This window comes from Chamaea fasciata, unplaced genomic scaffold (genome assembly GCF_029207755.1).
Source record: "Chamaea fasciata isolate MVZ Bird 193981 ecotype frontalis unplaced genomic scaffold, bChaFas1.0.hap1 SCAF_3, whole genome shotgun sequence".
NCBI classification, from domain to species: Eukaryota; Metazoa; Chordata; class Aves; order Passeriformes; family Sylviidae; genus Chamaea; species Chamaea fasciata.
In genome coordinates, this window is record NW_027094088.1 from 39,099,229 (window position 1) to 39,125,737 (window position 26,509).

The following is a 26,509-nucleotide window of genomic DNA, read 5'->3' on the forward strand; positions in this document are numbered from 1 at the left end:
CTGACTAACATTCTTGTCAGTGTGAGCCCTGTGTTAAAATAAATTTTCAAATTTTATTGATCATATGAAGGTATTCTTGTTTGCAGTTAATAATTCAAGACCAAGAAGACAGGAGCTTTTGATTGGTTGTTTTTCCTAAGTGACTGTGGTGCCATCATGTCCTTTATCTGACAACCAAAAAAAAGTTAAAATAACCCAAACCTAAAGTGAAAAAACCCCAAACCTTTGAAACTAGAAATAAATGAAATATTCTGAAATTATTCCATCTCCATTCCATTAATCCAAACTCAGATTTATTTTCCTGGTATCAACACAAGTATAAACTCTATCATTAATTGTTCATCTCAACAAACATTTCACCATGAAAACATTCATTCTAAGAACTGCAGTATCTCATTAAAAAAATAAAGCTTTTTACCCCCAGAATATCTTCTACTAATAACGTTTTTCTGGATCTGGCTACATAAGCAGATACTGTAGTGCCATGTGCAATAGGCCCTGCAGGAATGAGTCGGGGGTGTCCTTCTTTAGCTCCTGGTGGTGTAAATACACACAGACTCTAGTTAGAAGGAAAAAAAAAAAGAGAAAGAAAGAAAAAAAAAGCATTTAGAAAGCATGATTACTTTTACAGTTCCTGTACAACCTATGTAGAATAAAGTAGATAAAAGTATTGAATAAAGTAGAGAAAAACTTGAATAAATGCCACTTAATTCTTCTGAAATCTTAGAAAGTCCCACTCTAAAGTCACCCAGGTAACTCACAGAGAACTCCTGTGGAGAACAGTAGATGACTAACATCAGTTATTGTTTATATCAGGGTAGGATTGCGTTTACTTTGAACACACAATACACAGCATACAAGACTCACAGCAGAAAACATTACCTTGCAAAAATCTTCATTTTTTATCTAGGGTGCACTCATTTATTTTAATAGAAAATACTCAAAAAAGTAGAGATAATATTCAAATTTGTTGTTCTATAATACCAGATATAGATAAAAATGCCACATCACAATGTATTATTAACATCCCTCTTAAGAATGGCCACAAGTTGTGCTGCTGGTTAATTCTACTCTCAGAATTTTCTTTCATTAGGGTTGCAATGAGACAGGAGCTGTTTCCTAGCATGGATTATTAGAAGTAAAATTTGCATGCGAAAATTCAGCTTCTACTGAATTTTCACCTGTAGAAAATGAAGTGATGGTATGAAGTGCATCCTCTCATAATTCTCCTTTCTTTACAAACATGCATGGTCTGTTATAAAACATGAACTAAAAAACAACCCCACTGAAATGTTCAGAAACTAAAGAGCTGCAATATAATGCACCATATGAAGGTACTCCTGCAGTGATGAAGACATCTCAGCTGTGATGGATTTCTAGGATTTTAGAAGAAGAAAGTTGGGACTTTTTGACTTATTGACAAATGGTCAATAAAAAGTATGAAATTCATAGCCAGAACAAGACTGAAGTCTATCCAAGAAGAATCAGTAGTCCAACAACTAGGGTATTGAGTAAGTTCAAAAGGAAAACACTCAAGATTCTGACAAAATCAGTAACTGAGTATTTTGTTCTTAAACAGAAAGTCAGTCCCAAAAAATCCAGCAAGACAAGAGAGTTTTCCATCCAGTCACTCATTTGCTGATATGTGGTAGAGATGAAAATTAAACTCTCTTAAAAATAATAAGAAAATACAGCTGCCTGAAACTATTTTAGCACTGACAAGTGGTTTTTTCAGTTGGAAGGAAAGATGCATCTTCCATGGACTAGCCCTGCTGAACATTCAGATTATATACTCCATTTTGATGCCTTGCATTACAGCACAAGCACATGTAATCATGGAATTTTATGTTTATTCTTATCCTAAACCTTATTCTTAAAACCCATTTATGCTCACAGCTTTTTGAAGTGTGGCCTCTAGCAGTAAGATACACTTGAAAAGTCAAATGTTTATTTTCCATATGAATTACAAGAATGTAATTAAAGGGAAAAAAACCCACAAAAACAATTAAAAAAAAATCAAAACCCATTAAATCAATACATTGAATCTGTCAGAACAAGCCTACTCAATCTACCAGAATAAAAAGCTCCATTTACTCTTACTTGCTTATAATCTAATAAAGATACATATATTTTTTAAATTAAAACTTAGTTTCACAGTTGCTTGCCTTCATAAGCTTCGGTTCATGTTTTTACATGCACTTAAATAGAAGGAAAAAGACCGTTTTACATAACATAGCCAAGAAAAGCACACCATGATCTAAAAAAAAGGACATTATTCTAATAAAACTGAAGAAACCATAGATCTTTATTTATTTAAATCTGTGTTCTGGTATAAAATATTTTTCAAAAAATAAAAAGGTGGTAAAATATAAAGGCCATAGAAATACTGAAATGCATATCTTTACAGAAGTCTAATCTGCTACACTACATGCTTAAGATTTACTATTTTAAAAATATTCTTGTAATAGGTTCAAAATAGGTTCTTGTAATGTGTTCAAAACCAAAAAGGTGGTTTCTGTTGCAGAGTACTACAAAATCTAGAGATGCAACACAATGTTTCAAGACTGACTGATGTAGTCCAAGTAGTAGAATGATTCAAAATCAACAGGGCATCAGAGACCAAAGTTGATTTTGCCGAAGATGACAAAGAATAACACTTTTATTTACACTATTCTTCTTATATATTTAAGACATATTTGATTCTTTTTGCCAAGGTAGCAATGCATTATGATTAGCAAAGTAACTGTGCTGTTTAAATTATGTGCATAAATTGTGCTTTTTCACACTCATCTCCTGAGTCATGCCCAGCACTAACATAATACAATGCACAAATCTTTCTCTTCTCAGAAAGAGCTTCTCAAAACAAGAAAAAAAGAGGAGAAAACCAAACAGCCACTTGCACCAGAAAACAAAGAACTCACTTCTCCCACGCATACATGTTTTTCTTCAGAAAAAACCTTCACTAAATCTTCAATGGCCTAAAACCTGTATTGACACCATGAAGTATTGCCTGCAAAGGCTGCTTTCACCTGCTTTTGCACAGTCTTTCCTGTGTCCTTGTGTATCATTTTGTCTGGTAAATCCATCTGTTGCTAACACCATGAAGTACTGCTGGGAACAAGTTTCCCTGTGCTGGAAAAAATGTTTGTGAACATTATTTTACTTCCAGCTTCTTCAAAAAAGATTTTTGCAGAAGCAATCCCATTCTTCTTTCACAGAAAGTTGCAAACCCGTAGCTAAGGGGTCAGTGATCAAAAAACTGTTCAAACTACGCAATAGGTTCTAAATGTGCTACTATTCCTCCTGACTGTAAAGGTAAAAATTACTGTGCAGAACAATTGCTAATCTTATCCTGATTATGCAGCAATATCAAAAAGAAAGGCAATTTTTTCTCATAACCATATATAAGCTGAAATTAATCCATACGCTTCTACCATTCCACACTGACTTTATACATACACCTAATAAATTGTTATGAGTGTTCATACATTCCATATTTGATGAATTTAGATCTGAATGAGTTTAAATGTTTATTGCCAATTAATTATGTAGAACTGTCTCAAATAGAAGCCATCAATGGCAAGGTCAGCCAAACAAAACAAAGGAAACTGTGCTCTGCTCTACTATGGCATGTAACTGAAATAATCTCTGAGGCACCCCACAGACATAGCTTTATGGGAATCTCTAAAATTATCACTGTCAAAAACCAGCAGGTTTTTCAGATCACCTACCCAGCTCACATTTTTTTTTTCTTTTGCTTAAGAAAATAATTATGTAATGAAATGTACTGCAGTAATGATAAAATATGGGGCTCACCTACTTTCTTCTAACTATGAATGACTCCAGCATTCTTTTAATTTTCACACGTGCATTCTAATAGTCTAGCTTAAGGGGTAACCAGAAGTGTGTCCATACAGACATCAGATATATTGCATACAGCTTCACAAGTAAGTGAAGAAAGGGATAGATTGGGCCCTTTCAAATGTACTTGCATCTTCTCAGTTGGTCTGAATATTTTATTTCAAAAAAGACAGTTTGTATTTCTGGTAACAATAATGAACAATGATTAATAATCGAAATAAGAAACCAGTGGATCTTCATCCACTACTCAACCAATATATTGTCAATAAAAAAGGAAATGTGAGAATATTAGGACCCCCGATTTCCCAAACCCTATACTGATAATTCAAAATGCAGTAAAAGGAAAAGGTTGAGAAGACAGCAGCATGCTTGTGCACTGCTCACAGACTCTTTTGCTGCCACTATCACTTGCAGTGAGCCCCTAAGTCAGTATCAGAACGGGATAAATACTAATAGCTCGTTACTGATAATGCAACATCACTGTCTCTCTCCCGGTAAAAGTTTAGTAAAAAAAGACAACTACTGTAGAAAGAGCATTAGGTAGCTCTACTACTGATGAGAGAGAAGGCACCCAAAATGGGAGATTCAGTATGGATCTGACAATCAACCAACAGGACAAACATTGGCTTGGAGAGAGAATCCTTTGGAAGTTTCCAGGTTCAGGCATTCTGGCACCTGGCAGTCCATAGGACTCTCCAATTCGTAATTTTGACCTGTTTACCCTCCTTCCAGACAAAGACAGAAGCTCCGTTCTTACATCAGTCTCAACTACTCTATTAACAATATTCTTCCAACAAGTCCCATATGGTGATGGACTTACTTTAAATGTAGTAGGCAGGGGAACACTAAAGTTTGACATCAAGAACTTCCTGTACCTTGTTGAAACCCTAGAGCACATTAGGTGTTTTCTTTCCATCCATCTGTGACAGGACAGATTGTTCTGGTTGGGCCTAAAATCTTCAAAATTATTCCTCCCCTCCTAGTTTAATCACTTAATTCACTTTGATAAATAAAGTCCACAGCCAAAAAAAATGTCCTATTTATTTCGATGGATGGAACAGTGTGATTTGGAACCCACTAATGACCTATCATGAACACAGAGATCAAGAGGGTCTTAAAAAAACAAACTGAAGCAAAACAGAAAGTCCACAAGAAAAAAAAATTATGACCTTAACAAATGTTTAAACACTGGTGAACACAGACAAATGTTGCAAAATTCACCGTTTCATCTCAGCGGTGTTAGGCTATATAGTTGGACTCAATGATTTCAAAGTTTTTTTCCAACTTAAAAGATTCTGTTATTCTATTTCATGACTGATGTTTCTTAGGCACTCCAGGTATAGGCAACATATTGTAGTCTCTAATATCTTTTTAAAATACTAATGTATTAACAAGTCTGTCAGTCTACAGGAATGCAGAATGATGTACTGTAACTGTTTCTTGAGGAATATAAAGATGACGACATCATCAATTCACAGATAAACCCATCAGCTGGGCTTTCAGCCACATAACAAGCTCAGTATACACTCAATGAACCATAATACTATGGGTTTTGGTGCTCGTTCCTTGGTGCTATGCACTCAGTCTGGTAAAATTATTAAATAATTTATCTTGAATCTCTTACTGTGGCTGAAAAAACCTTCTTTACTCCTCATTTCTAACAGCTAAGGGCACGCACATGAAGAACTATTCACGTTCATCTTGTCATGCTGGTGTAACTTGGCCCCATTGTTGGTTTTTCTAGTAAAAATCTAATGCTTGACAGACACAGCAGATTAAAACCCCAATAAATGAAAACATGAGTAGTAGCAGCAAGTCTCATAACACAATAGCATGCACAACTCTTGACAGATATTGTTACAGCACTAAGAAAGTACCTGCAGTTTTCAGTGATTTCAATCTTTGGCTCTTCTGACAAAGAGGACGACCACAAGTATAATTGATGCTATTTTTCTAGTCACCGTTGGTATGCAGTTTGTTGAAATCCAGCACGACACCAAATCCTATCTCATAAAAACTAGAAACCAGTCGATCAACTGCATAAAGTTTGCCAGGATTGGATTTAAACTGCAAACATGCATTCATCATCATCATCATTTCACAAACTGTTATTTCTTGTTTTTGAGTAACTACTTATAATGAAACAAATGACAATCAAACCAATTTTTCTAAAATTTCCTTGCAGAAAAGCAGTCTAGATAAGAACCAGGTTTAATGATTAAAATTAAGGTTAAAGTACACATGTGACAGGATCCCACTGACAAACTATTTTGGTTGTATGGGTGACTGGATCTTGATCTAGTTTCTTCCACAGCACAATCTACTGATAAAACTGGTCCTAAAAAGGCTTCATGGGAAATCATTTAATATTCAACTGACATTAAATGAAAGCCTTCATACTAAAGCATTGTTATGTGATTTGATGCTTGGGGGAAAGAAAAAATTAAAGAGAAAATGGAAATTGATCAAGCCAATATTAAGTGAGTTTAATGGCTTCTGCTGCTCACATCTGTTTCTGTTCAGTAACAGCAATAGATTTTTACTCTTGGTAAAGGACAACTTAAATGTAAGACCACACAACCAAATGATAAAATTACCCGTAGACATTTATAAGGGCTGTGCCCTAAGGCCTGGATTTTTCCCAAGGATAAAACTCATCATAATAGGCAAAGATGACCAAGAAAAACAAAGTAATGTAACTAATTTGGAAATTATTTAGAGCCCAACCCCTTGGATTTGTCCTGGCTTAGTTGAAGTAGTAGCCCAATACTACCATGCTAATATCTTAAAGAGCTCTAGGCAATAATGTCCTGACTTTAAACACAAGTGCAGCAGTATGACTGTATGAAGCACTCAGGGATAAAAGAAGAAAAAACACCAGCAACTACCACCATTGTTTATAGAAACTTGTTTCTTTTGTGATAAATCACAGTGTACTGAACAGGAGATTTGCAATTTTAAGCCACATAGTATGCACAAATGTTGGATACTTGTGAAATGAAGATGATGCACTTACACTTACTGTAGAACTACTAGTAGCTGGGTTTGGTTTCTTTGTTTTTGGCAGGGAGGTTCTGTGTTCACCCTTCTGAATGGTATCAATTTTTAACTGCACTTAACTTCTGGAAACTGTCCAGTTGATTTCCACAAGAAAAACACCACAAGAGTTACAGCAGTTCATTGACACAGAAAAGTATGACATACCTCTCTACCATCCCTTCCATTTTAAGGCATGGTCAGCTAAGCATTTCTCTGAAAGACATTAGGCCAAACGTGTCCCGAACACTCCTCCAGGGATGAGGATCCCTCAGCTTGCACAAGCAACAGACTGTCATGCTTCATTACAGCCACAACTGAGGGAGTTTTCCCAATGCCAAGTCAAGAACACTGCTTCCTGCCCTACACACCATAGGTATCGGAGATGATTCCTGTTCTCTCTGCCGTATCCAGGCATACCTTCACCCCTTAACTTTCTTTTCTTTAGACTAAGCAAAAACATTTCTTTTGCTTCCTGACCATTCTCTCTGCTCTCTCCTGAACTCACTTCAGTTCCTGCAATTCTATTTTTTCTTGAAGTGCAGTGTTTAAATGAGCCATTATTTCATCTGAGACTTCAGCAGTGGAGAGAGAAATAGGAAAAATATTTTATACTAGGGCTAGAGTTCTGTTTGTGCTACATATAAGTACATTTTTTGACACAGCAGTGATTATTGCAGACTTATTTTTATCTTCAAATTCACTGAAAACCCTAGAATCTTTCTCAGAGTCATCAACTGCCCTACACAGAGAAAGGCAATACATGGAAAGCCAAGCTCTCTTCCTAGCTGAATCATTGTCTAGTTTTTTCTAATCATTTTCCAAAGCCCATTATGAAATCTAATCTGTTCCTACAAACATATCTGCAGTCCTATGTTCTTTCTTCATTGGTGCATTAGTGAATATATTAAGCAAAACCAGATACCTGGATAAGTCTTTACAGATTTATGTAAAACCACTTTCCATTCTGATAGTGAAACACAAACAATTTGACTCTGTCTACAATTTTCTAGCAATTTCTGCATTCTACCAATAGTAGATATAGATGTATGCAGACTGGGGAATGGGAGGCTGGAGAGCAATGCTGAGTAAATGGACCTGGGGGTCCTGGTCACTGGCAAGTTGAACATGAGTCAGCAGCGCCCTGACAGCCAGTAGAGTCAACCCAGTCCTGGGGTGAATCAGGCACAGCATCACCAGCCAGGCAAGGGAGGGGATTGTCCTGCTCTGCTCTGAGCTGGGGCAGCCTCAACTCGAGTGCTGGGGACAGTGTCAGGTAACACAACGTATAAAAGGTCTAAATCTGTAAGTGGGGATTGAAAGGGAAGCCACAAGGATGATGAAGGCCCTTGAACAGCCATATGCAGAGCAGCTGGGGTCACTTGTTCTGCTCAGCCTGGATGAGACTGAGGGGAGACCTCACTGCAGTAACAGCTTCCTCGTCAGGGGAAGAAAAGGGGCAGGCACTGATCTCTTCTCTCTGGTGATCAGTGACAGGACCTGTGGGAATGGCTTGAAGTGCATCGTGTAGGTTTAGGTTGGATATTGGGCAAAGGTTCTTCGCCCAGAGAGTGGTAGGGCACTGGATCAGGCTCCCCAGGGAAGCAGTCACAGCAGCAGCCTGACAGAATTCAAGGAGTGTTTGAACAATGTTCTCAGGCACAGGGTAATTCTTGGGGTGTCCTGCGCAAACCAGGAAATGGATTTCAATGATCCTGATGGGCCCTTCCAACTCAGGATATTCTATGATACTATATTCATTGTGAACATGTTCCACAAATTCATTTACCTGAATATTAAATTAAACAAGACCAAAATTTCCATTAAATACATTTTGACAGTTATTTCTTTCTTTCAGCTTGATAATTTATTGACTCAAATTAAAACTCAAACACTGTAACTAAACAAGAGCTTTCACTCTCCGATGAGTATCACTATTCACTGGCAAATAAGAAAGCAACAGATTTCTTCCACTTTACATATAAAAAACCACATGGTCTTAGAACTGATTCAAGAATAAAGACCAAAGTTTCCTGAATTGACTTGCAGATAGAAGTACTTCACATGGAAACATGTTTAAAAGACTCTAATTTCAGAGAAGATGTCTATGCATTCAAAAACTGGAGACAGTTAGCAAGCAGTACATGTTTATTCCTGGGTTCTTAATAATTCAAATCACCCACCTCATATACTCACTAGGTGGCACTACATACACATCAAGCTGCAACAACTTTTGCATGACCAGAACTTCAAGAATAGCTTAATAAAATACACCCCGAAACACAGAGTATGTGCACATATTTGTGGCCTCACATAATTATTTCTTACAATACAGCTATTAGAAACTTCTGTCTGAAGCAAGGATAATCTGTTTGTCAACACAATTTGCAGTTTCAGGAACGAAGTAACACAAGACCAAGTAAAAGCTGCTTTAAGTGTATGCCCATTAAATTCGAAGTCATACATCTTTACGTAGGAATCACGGTGTAATCAAGAGGCAAATTACTCGTACAAATAAGAATCATAAACAAGAAGTATCTGAAGAATTGATTAATATAGTAATATGTCAGGAACTCTGTAACTGTGATAAGTGTTTTAGAAATTTTGCCTTGTAAAGATGTCCAGCTTATGGGCTTAAATCCATGCTCAGCTAGCATGATACTTAGGCAATTGATTTACACACACCAATATGAGGATTTCAGTAAATCCTTTAAGTCATGTTTGAAGATGATACTTAATTAAGGTCATAACAGGAGAATTATGAACTGCATATTCATCGCCATAGGAAATAAAAAAGAAAATTGAAATAAAGTCACGTATTTTGACAAAGAATTGTGAAACATTCCTGTGTGCTTTGGAAGTGTTTCAGTATATAGTATTTATAAAATGGCTGCAACGTACCTTAAGAAAAAATAAATTTATTTGCATAATTATGCTAACCCACAGACAAAGATAATTCCTTAGATATGAAGAACTTCGAAAACCAGAGGCAGTATGGGCACAGGTCTATTCAGACCACAACCCAGATGAGGAAGCTCTACTGTTTTTAGCACAAGTACCTTGCAATTCATTCCACCATATACATAGCACAGGCAGAACCAGATTCTGATACACTGCGGGGCAACTTCATGAGGAAGAAAGGGGCTGGGCATGTAAGGTGTGCTTACCTGCAAGAGGGTAGTCATTTTAAAAACAGAATCACCATCAGTACACTCTTAGTAAGGACTGCACTGAGTGGTAGTGCTTCCAAGCAATTTGAACACCCAGAAGGATGGTAAAATAACTGAACTGTCCACACTGGCACCAATTCTGAGTAATACTCACATAAAGAAATGCACTGGAATGTATTGCAAGCAAGTTCACTCAAGCAAATATCCTGAGGGCATTCAACCTGAACTGTCAGCCAGAAGTTACTTAGACCTTATGCTGTTTTCCAACTCTAATATAGAGAGCAAATTTCAATAGACAGAAAGAAAATGGGGCCATAAAGAAACTTTATAAATGGACAATTATTTTTACAAACCTTATTTTGTGATGTTAAACTCCAAAGGAATTTTTCCAAAAGCATTGTCCTCCTTTAAAGGCCAGTATATCATCTATGTTTTGCAAAAAGAAAGGGACTGGCTAATCTAGAGCTTTTCATCAGATTAATTTTCTTTCAGTTCTAATGCAATTTTCATGTAAAGAAAATTCTGCCTATATTAAAGAATATAATGATCATCACCAAAGAATGATTTACTATGCAATCTTAGTAATCCATGAAAAAATCAGTTTGCAATGATATGGCAATTTTCTCAAAGTTAAGAAATAATAGCACAAAGTATGCAGTAATCATTTACTAGTTTTCATTTTGCCAAAATTAAGCATTTTTGTAAAAGGAAATTATCTTCTATCCTAATTAGAAACTCACTATTTAATCCAGGCTAAAGGTAGATAAGGATATCCCATATTGCAAAAATGTGCCTTTTATGGGACTAACACAAGACAAAATTCTCACATCTGGATTAATTTAAACAAGCTAGAGTATACCTACACATATTTCAAGCAAGAACTGAAATGGAGTTACTGCTTGTGCTTCAGGTTTGGTCACAAGTTCCCTTACAGAACATAGTCAGAACACAGATCACTAAATACTAGAAAACCATTTGAAAGTAGTTATCTACTTGTTAATAGGACTCCTCCATTCTTACACACTCCCCTCCCAAAACCTAATTCTCAATAAGGTGGACACACACACAGACACACTCCTTGCTGGATAACAAGCAGATATTTTCCAAGCTAATAAACAAAAAGCTCAATGCTAAATTGCAGGGGGGGGGGGGGGGGAGGGTCAGAAAGGGGATGGGGGGAGGGAAAGGATTTTGCCAAACTTGCAAAATGCAAATCACAAATCTAGCACCAAAATATTAAGCCACCAAAAGCAGATACTATTCTTCAACAAATGGCCATAGATATTCAGCAAATACTTTGTCCAGGGTAATCAAAGGGGTTTAATTTTTTTTTTTTAATTTCAGCTTAAAGAATTAGCTCGTTCCTGCTTTTGCAATGCAGAATCTTTTTGTTCTCATAAAAAAATTTTAATAAAAATAAATAAAACCCCATTGCCAGTGCTTGCTGGGCAAATGGCTGGTCTCACTTGGATACATCCTTTAAATTAAATATTCAAGAGACAAGAGCTATCCAAATTAATTTCTAATGACAATTTCTTATAAGAAGTAGGCTAATGCATTACCATTTAGTTACAAGACTACAAACATGAGTTTGGCCCAAAGCCCACTAAAGCGAATGGAAAATCTCACACTAACTTCAAAGGATTTGGGATCAGTCCCTATAATAACTACATGAAGAACATTCCATTTTGGGTGATGCAGCTACATAGCAATGGTTAATAAAGTCAATGTGGTTTTTTTAGTGTTTGGAGCTTTTTTCAGGAAAGACTTGTAATGGAACACTGGGAAGCAAATAGATTCATCTGCCTAATATGCTATTAAAAAAAAAAAAAACCAAACAAAACAACAACAACAAAAAAGGAAAAGCAGAAGGTCATATAGTACCCAGGCCCTCAGGGTATCAGAAGGCTGTGAGTAATCCCATATTATAGCACACTAATCTAATAGGAAAAACCTCACCATAGTAAGAATTCTTTGTCTCAAGCCATAAAGTTATTTTTACTGTAATCTTTTACAAAGCATTTGGAGATGAGCATGCTCAGCTGGCAGGCAGTCATTGCCACCCAAAGCTTGCATTTGGGATGGAGGCTGAACTTCCTGCAGGTTCCTGCCTCTGGCAGCAGGAGGAAGCTTTTCAGCCACTGTTTGCATCACTCCCTACCCATGACAGTGAATGCTGTCACCTACTAATGAGAACCAAAGATTGCATTAATAAAGGAAAAACAACATGTTTCTTAAATTACACCTCTTGGTGAAAGAGTTATTTAAAAATATATGCTATTTATTCACTTAACAAAATTCATTGAGAGAAAACAGAATTTTTGAATAATGAAGTGGGTTATCTTTATTATATGAAACAGTCATACCACAAAAAAAAAAAAGAAAAACTTCATTTCCATTTCTCATAGGAAATTTCTGCATGGGCCTTCTTCCACATCAAGTTACTTGAAGGTTTGTACATCTTCAATTGTGTTTCCACTACATCAAAAATGGAATTCTTACCATTTTTTCCTGAATTCAAATATTGTACACAGAGCAAAGGAAATTGGCTAAAGGACTACACAAGAATAAACTATTAAAACTGGCTGTGTAAAGGAAAAAAAAAAAGAGAAAAAAATTTTCCTCTTTAGTCACTGCTTGTTTCTTGAACCAATGAAAGACCAAATTTCTGACAAATTGTGAGTTTTATTTTGAGGCAACTGACTGAAGTATTAAACCGCATTTCCTTCTTGATAGCATGGTACAAGCCAAGTCTTGTACCATGCTAACTGTACAAATTAAACTGGATAGAAAAAGATGTAAGGTATTCTAACATTCAAATAACAAAAGAACAAATACTGAATTCAGTGTTATTTGAATTTTTACATGAGAAACTAATTGAATGAATAAATTTTAAAGGTATCATTTATTTTATGCCAACCAGAATCTACATCTGAAATTTACATTACCAGACTATCAAGTTGCAGCTGACAAATAACATTAAAAAAAAATCAGGAGGATAACTAGATGCAAAGAAAAGGCTATGCAGACAGTAAATCCAAGTTCAGTTTTCTGTTTCTTAAAGACAATTAATAATAGGGCTAAATCGCAAGTTAAGCTTCCAGAGTTAGAGAAAAAACAGCATAACTGCCAAATCTTAAAAAAAGAAAAAAAAAAAAAAAAGATCAAGGATCTAAATGCAGAGAACATTTTTTTATTATAATTAAAAAAAATACTCATGAATGTACAGAAAAAGGGCATTATCATCCAGTATACTTACATTATTACATTCTCCCAGGAAATACAGTGCAAATCCATCAGCTTTTGTAGCTGCCAAAGCAATAACAAAAAAAAAAAATAATTGTACTCACAGGGATAAATTGAACTTATACAACATCTTTGAGGTGAAACCACAGATTCAATTCAACTTAGGACAAACATCTACCATTCTAAAGGTTAAGGTCTTTTGCTGTGTCCCCTAAAACTTCCAGGAGTCTACAATGTTAGAGGTATCACACAGTTCTTGCTTTCTTCATTGGCATTTACCACATTCTAAAAGATAATTAGAAACAGCTTCTTTATACATCTATACTCCAAGGCCTAGTGTCTGTAAATACAAATTAATTAATACAATTGAAGTAAATACACAAAAAGTGTATTTACAATAAAATCCATGAGATACCATTAGAATTTCTATGAATAAAATAACTGCCAGTTGTAAAAGTTAAGCTATATTTGTCCTTGCTTTAAGAGAGAAAATCATGGGAAAACGAGGAGTTACAAATACCGCTATAAAAATGTGTTTCCAAACAAACTGTTTCTATTTTCTGCACCTAGCCCACATTAAAAATACTGACACTCACCAGAAAGTTTATACATTTTAGATTTCTGCCAGATTCACACTGTGGTATGAAACAGGGTAAAGTCAAATTACTTAAACTCTCAAAAGTTTAGAGTCAACCAGCCATCATAACTTTCCCTCAAAATCAGAACAATATATAGTAGAAAATGTTTTTTACCCTGCTTTACACAACAGGCTTGGATCATGTGTCTGTCTTTCCAAAAGCTAATGAACATCCTAGCCAGTAAAAAGGCATATCTGATACCTACAGTTTTATGAATGAACTCAAAAATCCTTTTAGTACATTTCAGGGTAAAAAATTTTACTTGTGTGCAATCAAATCAAACGGCTTTCCTCATTCCTTTGACATTAGGAAAAACATTCCACCGGATAGTCACTTGCTCGTTGTCAACTGCATGGCACTGGTAAGAGCTGAGGGCACAGTAATTTGCATTCAGATTTTACACCCTTCAGCTGTAATACCTAAGTATGTTGATCTACAAGGCAAATGAGTACTGCAAAGAAAATAATACACAAAAAACCCCTCTTGTCTGCTTTACAAAAGAAAAATAAAATTATTGTAAAACATAAGCACATATTGTCAAATCTCACTTGCTGTGTACTAACAAATTTGATTTCCTGTGAGTTGGACATCAATATCCAAATAACAGCTTAAGCAAAATCGGCAGAGGAAAGGTTCTGGTTTATATATATGATGTTTTAAAAGAACTACTACTCATCTTTAAAAAATTATGAAGAAGCTGGCACAGTAAAACCTTTATAAAGAGCTCACTGAAATCTATTGTGACACTTCCTACTGAAGTCTGATACATCCACTCTGGCTAAAAAGTAGCCAAATTACACTTCTATTTTTATTGAGAGTGTTTTGTTTGTTTTCAATTTTTAACTTTTGATCATTTGCAGTGTTTTCTTACCACAAAAGGTACTTACATCATAGAGAAAAGAAATAAACAAATGAGTTTAATTTGAGATCACACAAAAGATACGCCTTCTTCCAGTGACATTTCAATTGATTCAAAAGGAGTTTAAATATGCAGTGATATTAGTGATTTCTTTTTTTTACTTTCACTATTGAAATTGCAACACCATGATAACCAGAATAGTCAATTCTTAGGTTCATTTAACATGAGACTCTAATATCACAATTGGATATGCAACTCTCTCCAAAGATGAAATTCACTTAAGTGCAGCTAGGGATTCACTGAGGGACAGAAGGTGAAGTAAGTTCACACTGAGAGAACATCCAGTGGGAACACTGTTATCCCTCAATACCTGTCTTTATTAATTAAACCACGTAAGAAATGTGCTGTGCACTGATGCTGAGCTCAGAGACATCTGATTCTCCTTCTTACCTATTTTAATGATGCTGCTCAGTTCGTACAGAAGCAGTTGGTTATCTCCTCCTGTATCCAGGCGCTGCTCTATGTAGCTGTTTAGTTCGTACACCACACCTTGCATATTCGTGTCCTGGTACTAGGGAAGCAAAGATGAGAAGAACATTCTAGAATAACGGAGATGCATTTTGCAGGTTTTAAACACACAAAATACTTAAAAATAATATGTTAAGATTTCAATACTGAGCCAAGCAGAACTGTCCTAATCCAGCTACCTGAAGAACAAGGTCAGAGCTAAGCAAGAGGCACAGCACTCCAATTCATTAGACATTTGTTCAAAGCATACTGAGAACATCATTGAACAATTAATAATCACCTAAACTGAGCCAGGGTCATGGACAATGGTCTAAAGAAAATGAGAGAGATGACAATTATGAAGTAAGGAGACTTCAATTCCTTCCTTTTAAGGTTCTAGTCCACCAGGAAAGGAAGCAAGCAACTGCCTTAGCTAGCAACTTCCATCTCAGATTCATGGGCCAAATGACAGAAGTATGCCAAGCACCAGAGCTTTCAGGTGGTGGCAGATCAGGAAGCTCAGCCTTTCAAATACAGAAGCAATTAACACCGACCAAGTGAAGGACAAAAATCACGAGTCAAAATCATGCCAGCCACTGTGGCTTCACAGGCATTTGTTTCAACTGATGATGGCAGACACAAATCAAATCGGTTGGCAGATTACAAATCAGTTAGGATATTTAGATGGGAGCCATGGGGTGCTGATTGCTGGTATGATGGAACAGCATGACATGGTTAAAACCTCACAGGAAAGGAGATGCAGTCTCCCTTCAGGGGCCCAGCTGCATTTGTTTATCCATTTTCCAAGTTCTGAAGGGCTGATAAAAACAGCACTAAGTGTGTATGTGTAGCATGACAGCATCACAAACAATAATTTCACAGAAAGAAATACTTGGCACTAAGTAAAGATTCATTACCCTGCCCAAAACTGGTAATGTGGTAACTGAACAAAGTAATATGGTCAATTACTTACTGAACTCCATGAGGCAGTAAATTACATTGCTTAAACTAAAAATTAAGCTGGTGATATTTAGGCAAATTAATGTTGCTTGAAAAACTAAGGCTTACTCTTCTGCTCATTCATACTTCAGAGCCAAGTTTAATATAGATCAGACTAATATAAACTACTATGGAAAATACCATAAATGTTCAGAGTATCACAGTCTAGTCCACTACCACTCCAATGTTTATGTGCATGTAGGTAACTGCTCGATATCTTTCTAAATCTTCTCTGTCTGTAAATGTGGGTAAACCTCTACATATGACACCTACTGATGGATTGAGCACATAACTTACACAATAAGTGTAAGTTATCACTTTTTTTTCCCCTCTTATTTTCATGCATACAACGTGTTATGTCATGAATAGAGAGCATGTAAAGATATGTATTTAGGATACATTTTGATGCTTCATCTCAAAAAAAAACCAGCCAAAAAGCTCCACAAACAAAAATACAAAATGCTTCCTGGATAATATCAATTCCCAGTTTCTTTAAATTCAGCAGACCTTAATCTTGACTTTAAAACGGCTCCTGATAATATACAATCTTTGTCACAATCTCATCTTAATCTATTAATCTATTGCTCCACATGGACATATTAGAACATTTGAGTCCTAAGCTGTCCAAATATTCTCAATGTGTAACAAACCTGACACTTCATAATTCTTTCTGTAAAATGATGTGATGGTTATACATTTTGACAGCAATGTAAGGTCACACTGCATAAATGCATAAACTGCTGCAAGTCTTGAGTTTACACTATAGCATACCACCACCAATATTAGCACCATATGGCAGCTGGCAAGCTTCCACTGCCTGCCCTCTGTTGTGTCCCACATTTACTCCTGTATGGTTATTATTCAAAGGGAGAAAACAATAGCATGGTTTCATGCAAGTGGCACTTTCATACTTACAATCTGTAGCCATAAGTAGCCATAAAGCAGGAAAATGGTGAACAAGAGTCTACACTATTCAGATGTGCTAACCCCAGTCTGCAAAAGTATGTGTAGCCACATACCCTAAAGCAACAAAAGAGCTAATCAAGCACACATGCACAAAGCCTTTATCATTTGGAAAAATGCCTTCTCAGAACTTGAAAATTAATACACATCTTTTCGCCTGTGATGCACAGTCAGGGTTTAAATCAAACCTTCAAAGGTTAAAGCTAATACGTTAAGAGAACGCATCATCAAAATGAGCCCATTGGCATAACAGCCACTGCAGGATCACTGTTTTCCCTCTAATCAAGCAGCAGTTCAACATGCATGGTAATTATATCATAGCTATGTGCCCTTTATCCTCACCTCTGCCACATATGCTTGCAGATGTTTGGTAAGCAGGGCAAACCACTGCCTGTGCCCATGTCACTGGAAAGACTGTGGCTGCGTAATGCCGGCCATTGCTACGCAGTCTGGTACCGACTGTCTGCCCACCCACAACTGGCCAGGGAGCACAGCTTGTCCAGATTCACTATTACGTGATTCTTAGATCAATCATCAACAAAGATTTACTCCGTCATGCTGTGAAATGGTTTTCCTTTTATTACGGTAGAGCAAAAGTTTTTTTATTAGGTTCTAGGCATTTTAGATTGGATAACCACAATTACGTTTGGTTGAAAAGCCAGAATAGCCTTTACGAAACCAAGTATTTAAACACTGAATAAGTCATCAGAAAACTCTAGTACAAGCACTACCCAGTGTGCTTGCTAACACAGACTTGTGCATATTTGGTGTACAACTTTGAGAAAGCAACTCCTCAAAAAAAATTAAACACACTTGGTGGAAAAGGCGTATTTATTATATATATACACCGTTATATGGACTAAGTAGAGTTTCTGAATTTGCAATTTAAACATTATTAATACTCATCAACTTTTTCCTTAATTCATTCTTCCCATTGCTGATTTCCTTCTATTTAATATTCAGTGTCTACAAGTATTTTGGTACACTTACTGTAAAATTCTGAATTTCAATGACATCACATAAAATAATTCAACTAGACTAAAAACTAGTTTAGCACTATCATACCCGCATCATATTTCTAGTAACTGTGCATATTTTAAAGCTATGAAAATGGACTAACAATTAAGAAGAGAAATTGTGTCATAAATAATAATAAGAAAATTTATAAATATAGAATAAGATTTTTTACAGGATTTATGTAAAAAAATATTGATATGGTTCTTATTCTTTAGAACATTGCAGTGCAATAGAAGACAACAACCCATGACAGGGTAAGAACAGTTTTATGACTTAGAACTAAACAAGGAGGATAGGAACATAAACGTGAAAGGAGATATTGAAACACTGTAGAATGAGACTAATTTTAAGTATTCATTCTAAACAATTAGAACACATGAAGAAACTAATACTTGAGTACACAATTTAATATCTAAAGGAAAACAAACAAACAAACAAAAAACCACCAAAAAGACCTGAAATGAAGATTATTTCCACGTAGGAAAGAAAAAGCCCCTTTGCTGCAACAAAAAACCTTCATTATTAATACAGCAGAGGGTCAGTAAGTGCTGACATAATCCAGAAGTTGATTTGTTTGCTCTGTAACTTCTTAAAATGTCTTATGAATAGCCATAAGTAAGTTTCTATGTAAAACTTACTCCCTACTACAGAGCTCTTTCTCCAGAGCAACAAATGCCTGGTCCTGCAACAGAACTTGTCCCTTTTGCAGGTCTTAAAGTGTATGACCCTATTGCAGACTAAAGTTAGAATAAACAAGCACCTAAATTCCATTTAATGAGGAGAGGGGATAGCCAAATGTTCTTTGGGGATGCAGAAATTCAATGGATGAGGGGAAGGAAAAAAAAAAAACAAAAGCCAAAACAAACAACCAAACTTGAATGTTCTGGGAAAACTGTGCTATCCCAGGTTTCCCTTTTTTCATTTGCTATGCCAGAGGAGCCAGAAGGAGAGGGCCAACGCCTATCACTGCTGTGCAGTCTGCCTGGATGCAGTGTACAATAAGAGCCTCAGCAGTGCTGAGTGACCCTATGCTATACACGTTGTATCCAGTGACACCAATTTTATCCAGTTCCATGGCATTCCAGAGGTGTCACAGGGGGCCACACCATGGACAGATGGAGAGGCACTTGAAACTGATGACATATTTTTGATCCAAGATGTGTAAGCAGGCCAAAAAAGGGGGGAAAAACAAAAACAAACAAAACAAAACAAACCCCAAAGAGACACACCTCAAACAAACAAACAAAACCCCACTAAAACCACAAACAAACAAACCAACCAACCACAAAACAACAACAAAAACAGCCTCAAAAAACAAACAACAAAACCACTTTGTGAAATCAAAATGACATTCTTTGGGAAGAAAAACTGAACTCAGCTGTCCAGGCAAGAAGGAATTCCTGAACCAGGATTAGGTTCTACTGGGGCAAATAGAGGTCTATGTAAGGAACCTCAGCTCTTGAATGGTATGAAATCACTGAAAATAAAGGACATACATAGGCCAAGGACATTGTACACAGACACAGGAGTTTAAACACCCATTCTGGATCTGGTTACATCAGTTAGTGTTTTAGATAAAGTGCTTCTTCAAACTGCCTAAATAAAACTGTCAATGGCAGCATCAAAACCTGCAGATAATGAATTCAAGTAATTCTGTGCAACATTTTACACAAAAGAATGTCCTAAGGCGGGGACTGGATTGCACCCAAAGTTCTTCAGTCATCTTTAAAACTGACAGCTCCTCTATTCTCTATTAGCACAGTACAGAACATAGGCAGCTGCTGAACCAAAACCAGCCAAAATCTCCTCAAACTTCCAGCCAACACAAGTTTTCTTTCCTATAAAACTACAGTCTCGGCAACAGGAGTCATCAGGGAAAGAATTTAAAGGCAAACTAAAAACATGCTCCAAATAAAAAAAAAGAACACTTGTTTAAAGTCTTAATGGTCTGAATTAACAGTTGATTGAGATGCCAGTTCAAAATATTTCATGCTAGGTACTTTCATACTTGACCAGATGTATAAAAAGACTAGTCCTACATATCTAAGTTCTCAATGCCATTGATACTCGCATCATAAAAACTATTTCCCAACAGCAACACTTCTGCGTAAACAAAAAAAAAAAAAAAAAAAAAAAAAAAAAAAAAAAAAAGGTAAATTAAATATTTGATGCCTTTTTCTGAAATAGATCAGCTTTCCCTTCTCTCAGGTAGCATTATGAAAAATCCCATATGCACAGTTACCATCCTGATTTAAGAGACTTGGTCTATATAGTTTTCCGGTTTCATCCATAACTCATCTTTTGGAAAGATAATCAAGATTCAATTACTTGTATCTTTTCTAAAGAAATACTATATGTCCTCTAAGAATTTTGGCACTATTACTTTATTTTACCCACATACTGAGTGTTTTTTTTTAAACTGAGGAATATTCTCCTGTGTTTCTTTTATTCTTCCTCACAAAGGAATGCATAACTAGAAAGGAACGTATTGGTGACTAAATCCAGTCCCTTGAAGGCAAAGGAAGTCTTGTAAGAGACATTTCCTTTAAAATTACCTAAAATATTCATTCCATATGCCACTACACTTTATCACAAGGAGTATTCAGACATGTAGTATAGAAATAAAGAAGGCCAGACCTGTAAGTATCACAATACTTACAGTATTGTAAGTCACCTACTTCTTTAAATGCAAGAAATTATTTTATTTTAGTGATAGTAATGTTATTGCACTTCTGACGGCCAGTGGGGATAAAGAAAGAAATGACTGCTGTGGAAAAATAATTTTAAAAAAAAGTCAACCTATTTAATTAAATCAATACTAAAATTATTCAGGAGGTTTTTTTATGTGTAGTGAGATAGGTTGTGTGCATGTCTGCCATGTATGTTTATGTGTACTACTACCCTTTCTAGGCCTGGAACTTTCACTGGCTGCAATATTTTTGCACTGTTTATCTGCACTGATGGCTAGTTTCCATCTTGCATGGAAACTGGTGTTTGTTATTTTGGGGCATAGATAACCATGAGATAACTACATTCTAGTAATATTGAAAACATATAAACTGCACATGTGAAGAAACAAAAATATGGATTTCAACTTCATTTAAAAAAATAATTAAATAACACAACCTCCCCCCAACCTTACAAAAGGCTAATCAAGCGGCTTGTTTCCAAGTGGAAAGTCTAAGCCAAAGGATGTGAAATCCTTGGACTGAAGAAAGTGGTAACTTACAGTGCAGAGATGGCTTTCAGAGGAGCAATGAGCTTGGAGCAGAAATTGAAAAAAATCAGAAGAGGTAACTGGGTTTGGCTGGAGTAACCAGTTTTCTTTAAACTTGGACATTGGAAAGCAAGCAACTATAAAGTGCAGTCTTAGCTGAGGTGATTAATTTTAATGCTTGTACATAGCCTCAGAGAAAACTACTCCTACACGCATTTGTCTGACGTCTATTCTTCTTGTTTTGACTGGAGAGGACATGGGTTAGAACTTGCATGGTAAATAAAGTTTAGCATTGCAGCACCATAGGCAGGTATTTATGAATTTTTTCTTCATTCATCAAACACCTTCATGACAAAAGCAAAGAAGGGAAAATACGAGATGTTTGGCAGCACAGGCCCCATAATGATGCAAACCAGCTCTCTTACTCAGCACAGAAAGGACTCAATAGTTTTGAAGGGACACATTTCCTGGCCTTTTTATGTAGCTGATTTCCAAGCCCCAGAGAGACAGTGAACACTTTTCCTAGAAGATGATTCTTGCCCCATAGCCGCCACTCACTGACGTCCATTCTAACCTTCCCATCAGCTCCTTCCCTGTTACCAAGTGGCAACACTGAAATAAATATCTTCACAACAGGAAAAACACATCATAAAAAGCAAAGGCTTCACCTATGAGAAAAGAACATTATGATTACATAGAGGTAACCATATAATCTTTTATTAGCTGTAAGGCTCATAAAACTTCATGAATATCTCAATTATATCACCTCTCCAGATTACATAATAAAACAGCATAATGAGCTTCAGTTTAACTTGACAAGGCTGAATACTGCTCCTCTTTTTAAAAAGCTTTTTATAAAATGACATTCCCTCCTAATACTTGACTTGCAAGCACTCTAAAGACACCATGTACAAAATTAAAAATAAACTTCATTTTCCTACCACAGTTGCTTATCACTACCACAGTATTCACAAGGTTTTCTTTTTAAAGAAATCAGCTTATACAAGCATCTTCTCGTGACAATAGGTGCAATGCCATTTGCAACACTTCTAAAGGCTAAATATATATTTATATATATATTTATATTTGCTCTAGTCCCCCTAACTCTTTGATTAATTTGTTCTCAGTTCTGGGACAGCATAAAAACATTTAAATTTTTTATTAAGAAGCTACCACAAGGAATGAACTTGCTTTGCCAATGTGCCATAAAGAGCCCAAATCTTTATTATCAGTCACACAGGGAAGATACATGCAATTACTGCAACTATTTACTGAAAACACACTTGCTAATTCTCTGACTGGCAGTGACACACTGTGCTGGGTGCTGGCTGGTGCCAAGGCAGCAGCCAAAAAGCTGTAGGTCCAAAAAGGGGAAAGGAGAGGATTAAAGTATCATTCCTGTTTCCAAGAATAAAGTAGTCTAAATGAGCAAGTCACTTGCTAGGTAATAATTTTCTGGTGTTTATATGGTAAACTTCTGCAAAGTGAATTGCTGTTGGCATTGCCAGAGTTTACAAAGCAAAGGTACTTGCCAAAAGGCAGCTTCACTGGAAGTATTGTTCAAGTAAACATGGAATGGAAAGTTATCAAGCAAAATGAACAGCTAATTTTGCTGTGATCGTATCAGGAACATTGAGTATTTTCATTTTAACTTCAGAATCTGAGGTACAAAAGAGCACACAGTGATCACGGGAAACTTAGCAGCACGTAGAACAGAATCCTGGCTATAGTTCATGAAGGAAAGGGGTTATTTTTGCCAACTGAAAAGAATAACATGTCTCCAAAGCACACTGTTTTCACTAATGTTGTCAGAGAACTACATCTTTAGTCTAGATGTGCATGAACACATATGCACTTAGTGCTCAAACTCACACTCCTCTATTTTTGTTTCTTTTGCAGATGAAACAGTAAAATAACAAAGCACTCAGCTTAAATTTTCTTCATCCAAGTAGTTCAATAGTTGGTTTTCTTTCTGAAATCCCTCTGCCCAGAAAACCACTTATGTAGCTAGGATGGATGGGATCAGCCAACACACATCTGCACAATAAGTAAGCAGAAGAAACTCAACGTTTCCAAGGATGTTCCCAATACTACATCATGCAAAAAGGAGGTTCTGTCCCCAGTTACATATATTTCATAAACATTGGAAACTAGTATTCAGAAAAAAGTTCATAGGTTCACTGGTCGCAGATGCTCATGGGGTATTTTGTAACCAAAGCTGTTCTTATGCCAAAAGCAGTCTACAAGAATCAGGAAATCTTTCCCCTCCACCACCCATCAGATGCTATGTCAGGCCAAACAAGGAAATCTTTCCATATAATTTCTGAACACCAAAATATTGACAAAATTGCCATTAGTAGAACAGAATTAAAGACAATAAATTTTGAAAAGCTTATTTTCTATTCTACAATTCTCAAAATTTAAATTATGTGAAAGTTTTCTCCTGTTTTCTCCTACTTTTTCCTGTCCCCTTCTTTCAAAAACTTGAAGTGCCAACAGCCAAGTGTGCTGCTTTATTTTAATTTTCTACTAAGAAGCTAAAAATGATAATATATTCAAAATGCAGTTCCTATACAACAGGATTTCAAAACTTCCATTTCAAAATCTCTTAGATTTTCAAAGTGTGAAACTGCAACATAAAACCCTTGAAAATACTAAATTTTCCTTCCAATAATTAAAGATTTTTTCAGTATATTCCTCGATAATTTTCCAGCTAACATGGTATTGTTAAGCAATCCATGATTTAATTCTGCAATACATCTCCTTTCACTAACTTTAATTTTTCCTTCCCTGTAATAGAAGCTGCTTCTTACAGATGTTTTCAGGAATTGAAAATGTAACACTTAATGACTTCAAAACTCGTAATTCTTCTGTCACCATGAACATGTCTTTTTGTCTGAAAAACATTACTCACGTACAGAATATTCCTAATTTAAATTCTAATTTATGTTTACATTTTAATTAAACTGGTATCTGAGCTGCTGCTGAAGAAAGAGGATGTATTACAATGGTCTACATTATTATAAATGGCATTATTCAAAAATACAGCAAACAAATAAACCTGTGAATTTGTAGCATGGTGTATTACTGAGCACCTTCAAGTACTTTACTTTAAAAAAAGCCAAGCCAAATAGTAGTACAGCACGGTATACATACCAAGTGCACAGTGATTAACGGCTAAAAAAACAAGGGAGAAAATGTTTACTTAAGAACATCTGAAGTATCATCTGCACTCTACTGATTCCAGGGCTTCAAGTGACAGACCATCCATCTTCAGGAAATCGTCAGTCAGTAGACATGACTTTGAGGGGCTGAGATGGCTGCAACCAGTCTGAGAGACAGAGGGAGTGACTGGCAAGGCAGACTTAGGAGTTCAGAACTTGTTTTCTTTGCCTTAAATAGTTCAGATGGGGTAATCAAGATATATTCTGTAATTCTGTTTTACAGAGGTTTTGGTAAATGCTAATCTACTAAATTAATGACAACTAAAAGGCACTTTCTCATATATGTAATTAGAGAGCTTCTGAGATTTTTAGGCAAATCTTTAGTTATTTTGAGATCAAAACAATATATATAGATATACTAACAACAATAATTCCAGGTTACACCAAAAGGTATTCACTCTTGTAACAGTAGCATACTAAGGGATAAACGAAAACCATGTTGAAAACTAATGAATTACGAAAACATATTAATTTTCACCAAAATTCTCAATACCCTTATAAGTCCACGGCATGTCATGTATATGGAAAACATCTGCTTGAATGAACACACTTTAGACAACATTTAATCTCTTTTTTTGTAGACACATACGAAGTGAACTTCTGTTCCCCCTCATCCCAGCCCTCTGCACACAGGGTTACAAACCGAGGTTTCCACTACCAGCCTTAGTTCTCTTCTACTTCTATTGACTGCAAGAGCATCCAGACAGATTTTGCACTTTAAACCTGCCCTATTTATGATGCACGTTTGACACTACTGTGCTTTTTCTGGGAACATGAAATAGTTTATGCAAGACTTTCAAGAAGGAGAGCAAGATAGGACTATGATTCCACCTTGGAAAATTGTAGGGGCTCCCCCATCCCATGGGGTCCCTCAGGATGGCTGGACCCATCTGGGGACAACAGATTGTCCTGAACTGATCTTTCCTCATTCACAGCAAAGGCACTCATTCCTAACAGATCCCTGTAATTAGTCCTCAGTCATGGACAGTCACGGATATTCTGCAGGACACAGTGTCAATCAGATGTAAGGCTAGGGTTGGGAATCTATTACTGAATATGTTTTTTTAGGATTTTACATTACATTTCATGCAGACCACTGCAAAATACTTTAAATTAGAGAATTTAACTCATTGTACCATACTACATCTCAAAAGGGATTATTAAATAGGGCATTTTTCTTCCCTTCTTATGCCTGCCATCTATTGAGGCAGTTACACTGATTAAATAGTCTGATGTTATGCTCAAAGTCCCATAAATTTCCTGGTTTCCATGAAGTACCTTTTTAAAACTGGATCACGAAAATAGCACTGGGAGAACTCTAAATGCAAAATACCCTTCAATTTATTTACAGCCAATCAAGTGTTCTTAATATTTATTTTCCTTATTAACTGTTCTCTAGACAGTCTGTACAGCATTTTTTCCTCTGGAGATCTACTATAACTAGGGAATAGAGAGAAATCTTGATCAGCATCTATGGAAAAATCATCTCAAGTGAAGAGTTGGCTACTTCTTTTTAGAGGGGACAGAGAGCAGCACTTACCCTGCTGACTTCTTTAGGAGCCGTTTCATCTAAAAGGAAACAAACCAAACAATTAGGAACTCTGTGAAGTTTCTAGACCAAATGAAGAATAGGATAACAAACTTCAAACTATTTTTGCACATTTGTACAAAAATTTCCCAGTGTGGTTTGATGAAGTGATTGAAATATCCTGAGATGGGTTTGCATTTACAAATTTTAAAAACCTCTAAAGCTAAAAATCAATTGAAATTAG

At 36.1% G+C, this 26,509-nt stretch overlaps 1 protein-coding gene across 1 annotated transcript in view; it reads right to left on the minus strand.

The window, feature by feature from the left end:
* The window catches only part of PDE10A (phosphodiesterase 10A), a 173,566-nt gene that overhangs the window by 42,527 nt on the left and 104,530 nt on the right, over positions 1-26,509 (minus strand). The window contains exons 3-6 of the mRNA XM_066178666.1: positions 26,278-26,306; positions 15,261-15,381; positions 13,327-13,376; positions 419-559 (exon numbers count right to left, since the gene is read on the minus strand). Coding sequence (XP_066034763.1) covers positions 419-559; positions 13,327-13,376; positions 15,261-15,381; positions 26,278-26,306 — 341 coding nt within the window. The remainder of the gene's footprint in view (positions 1-418; positions 560-13,326; positions 13,377-15,260; positions 15,382-26,277; positions 26,307-26,509) is intronic.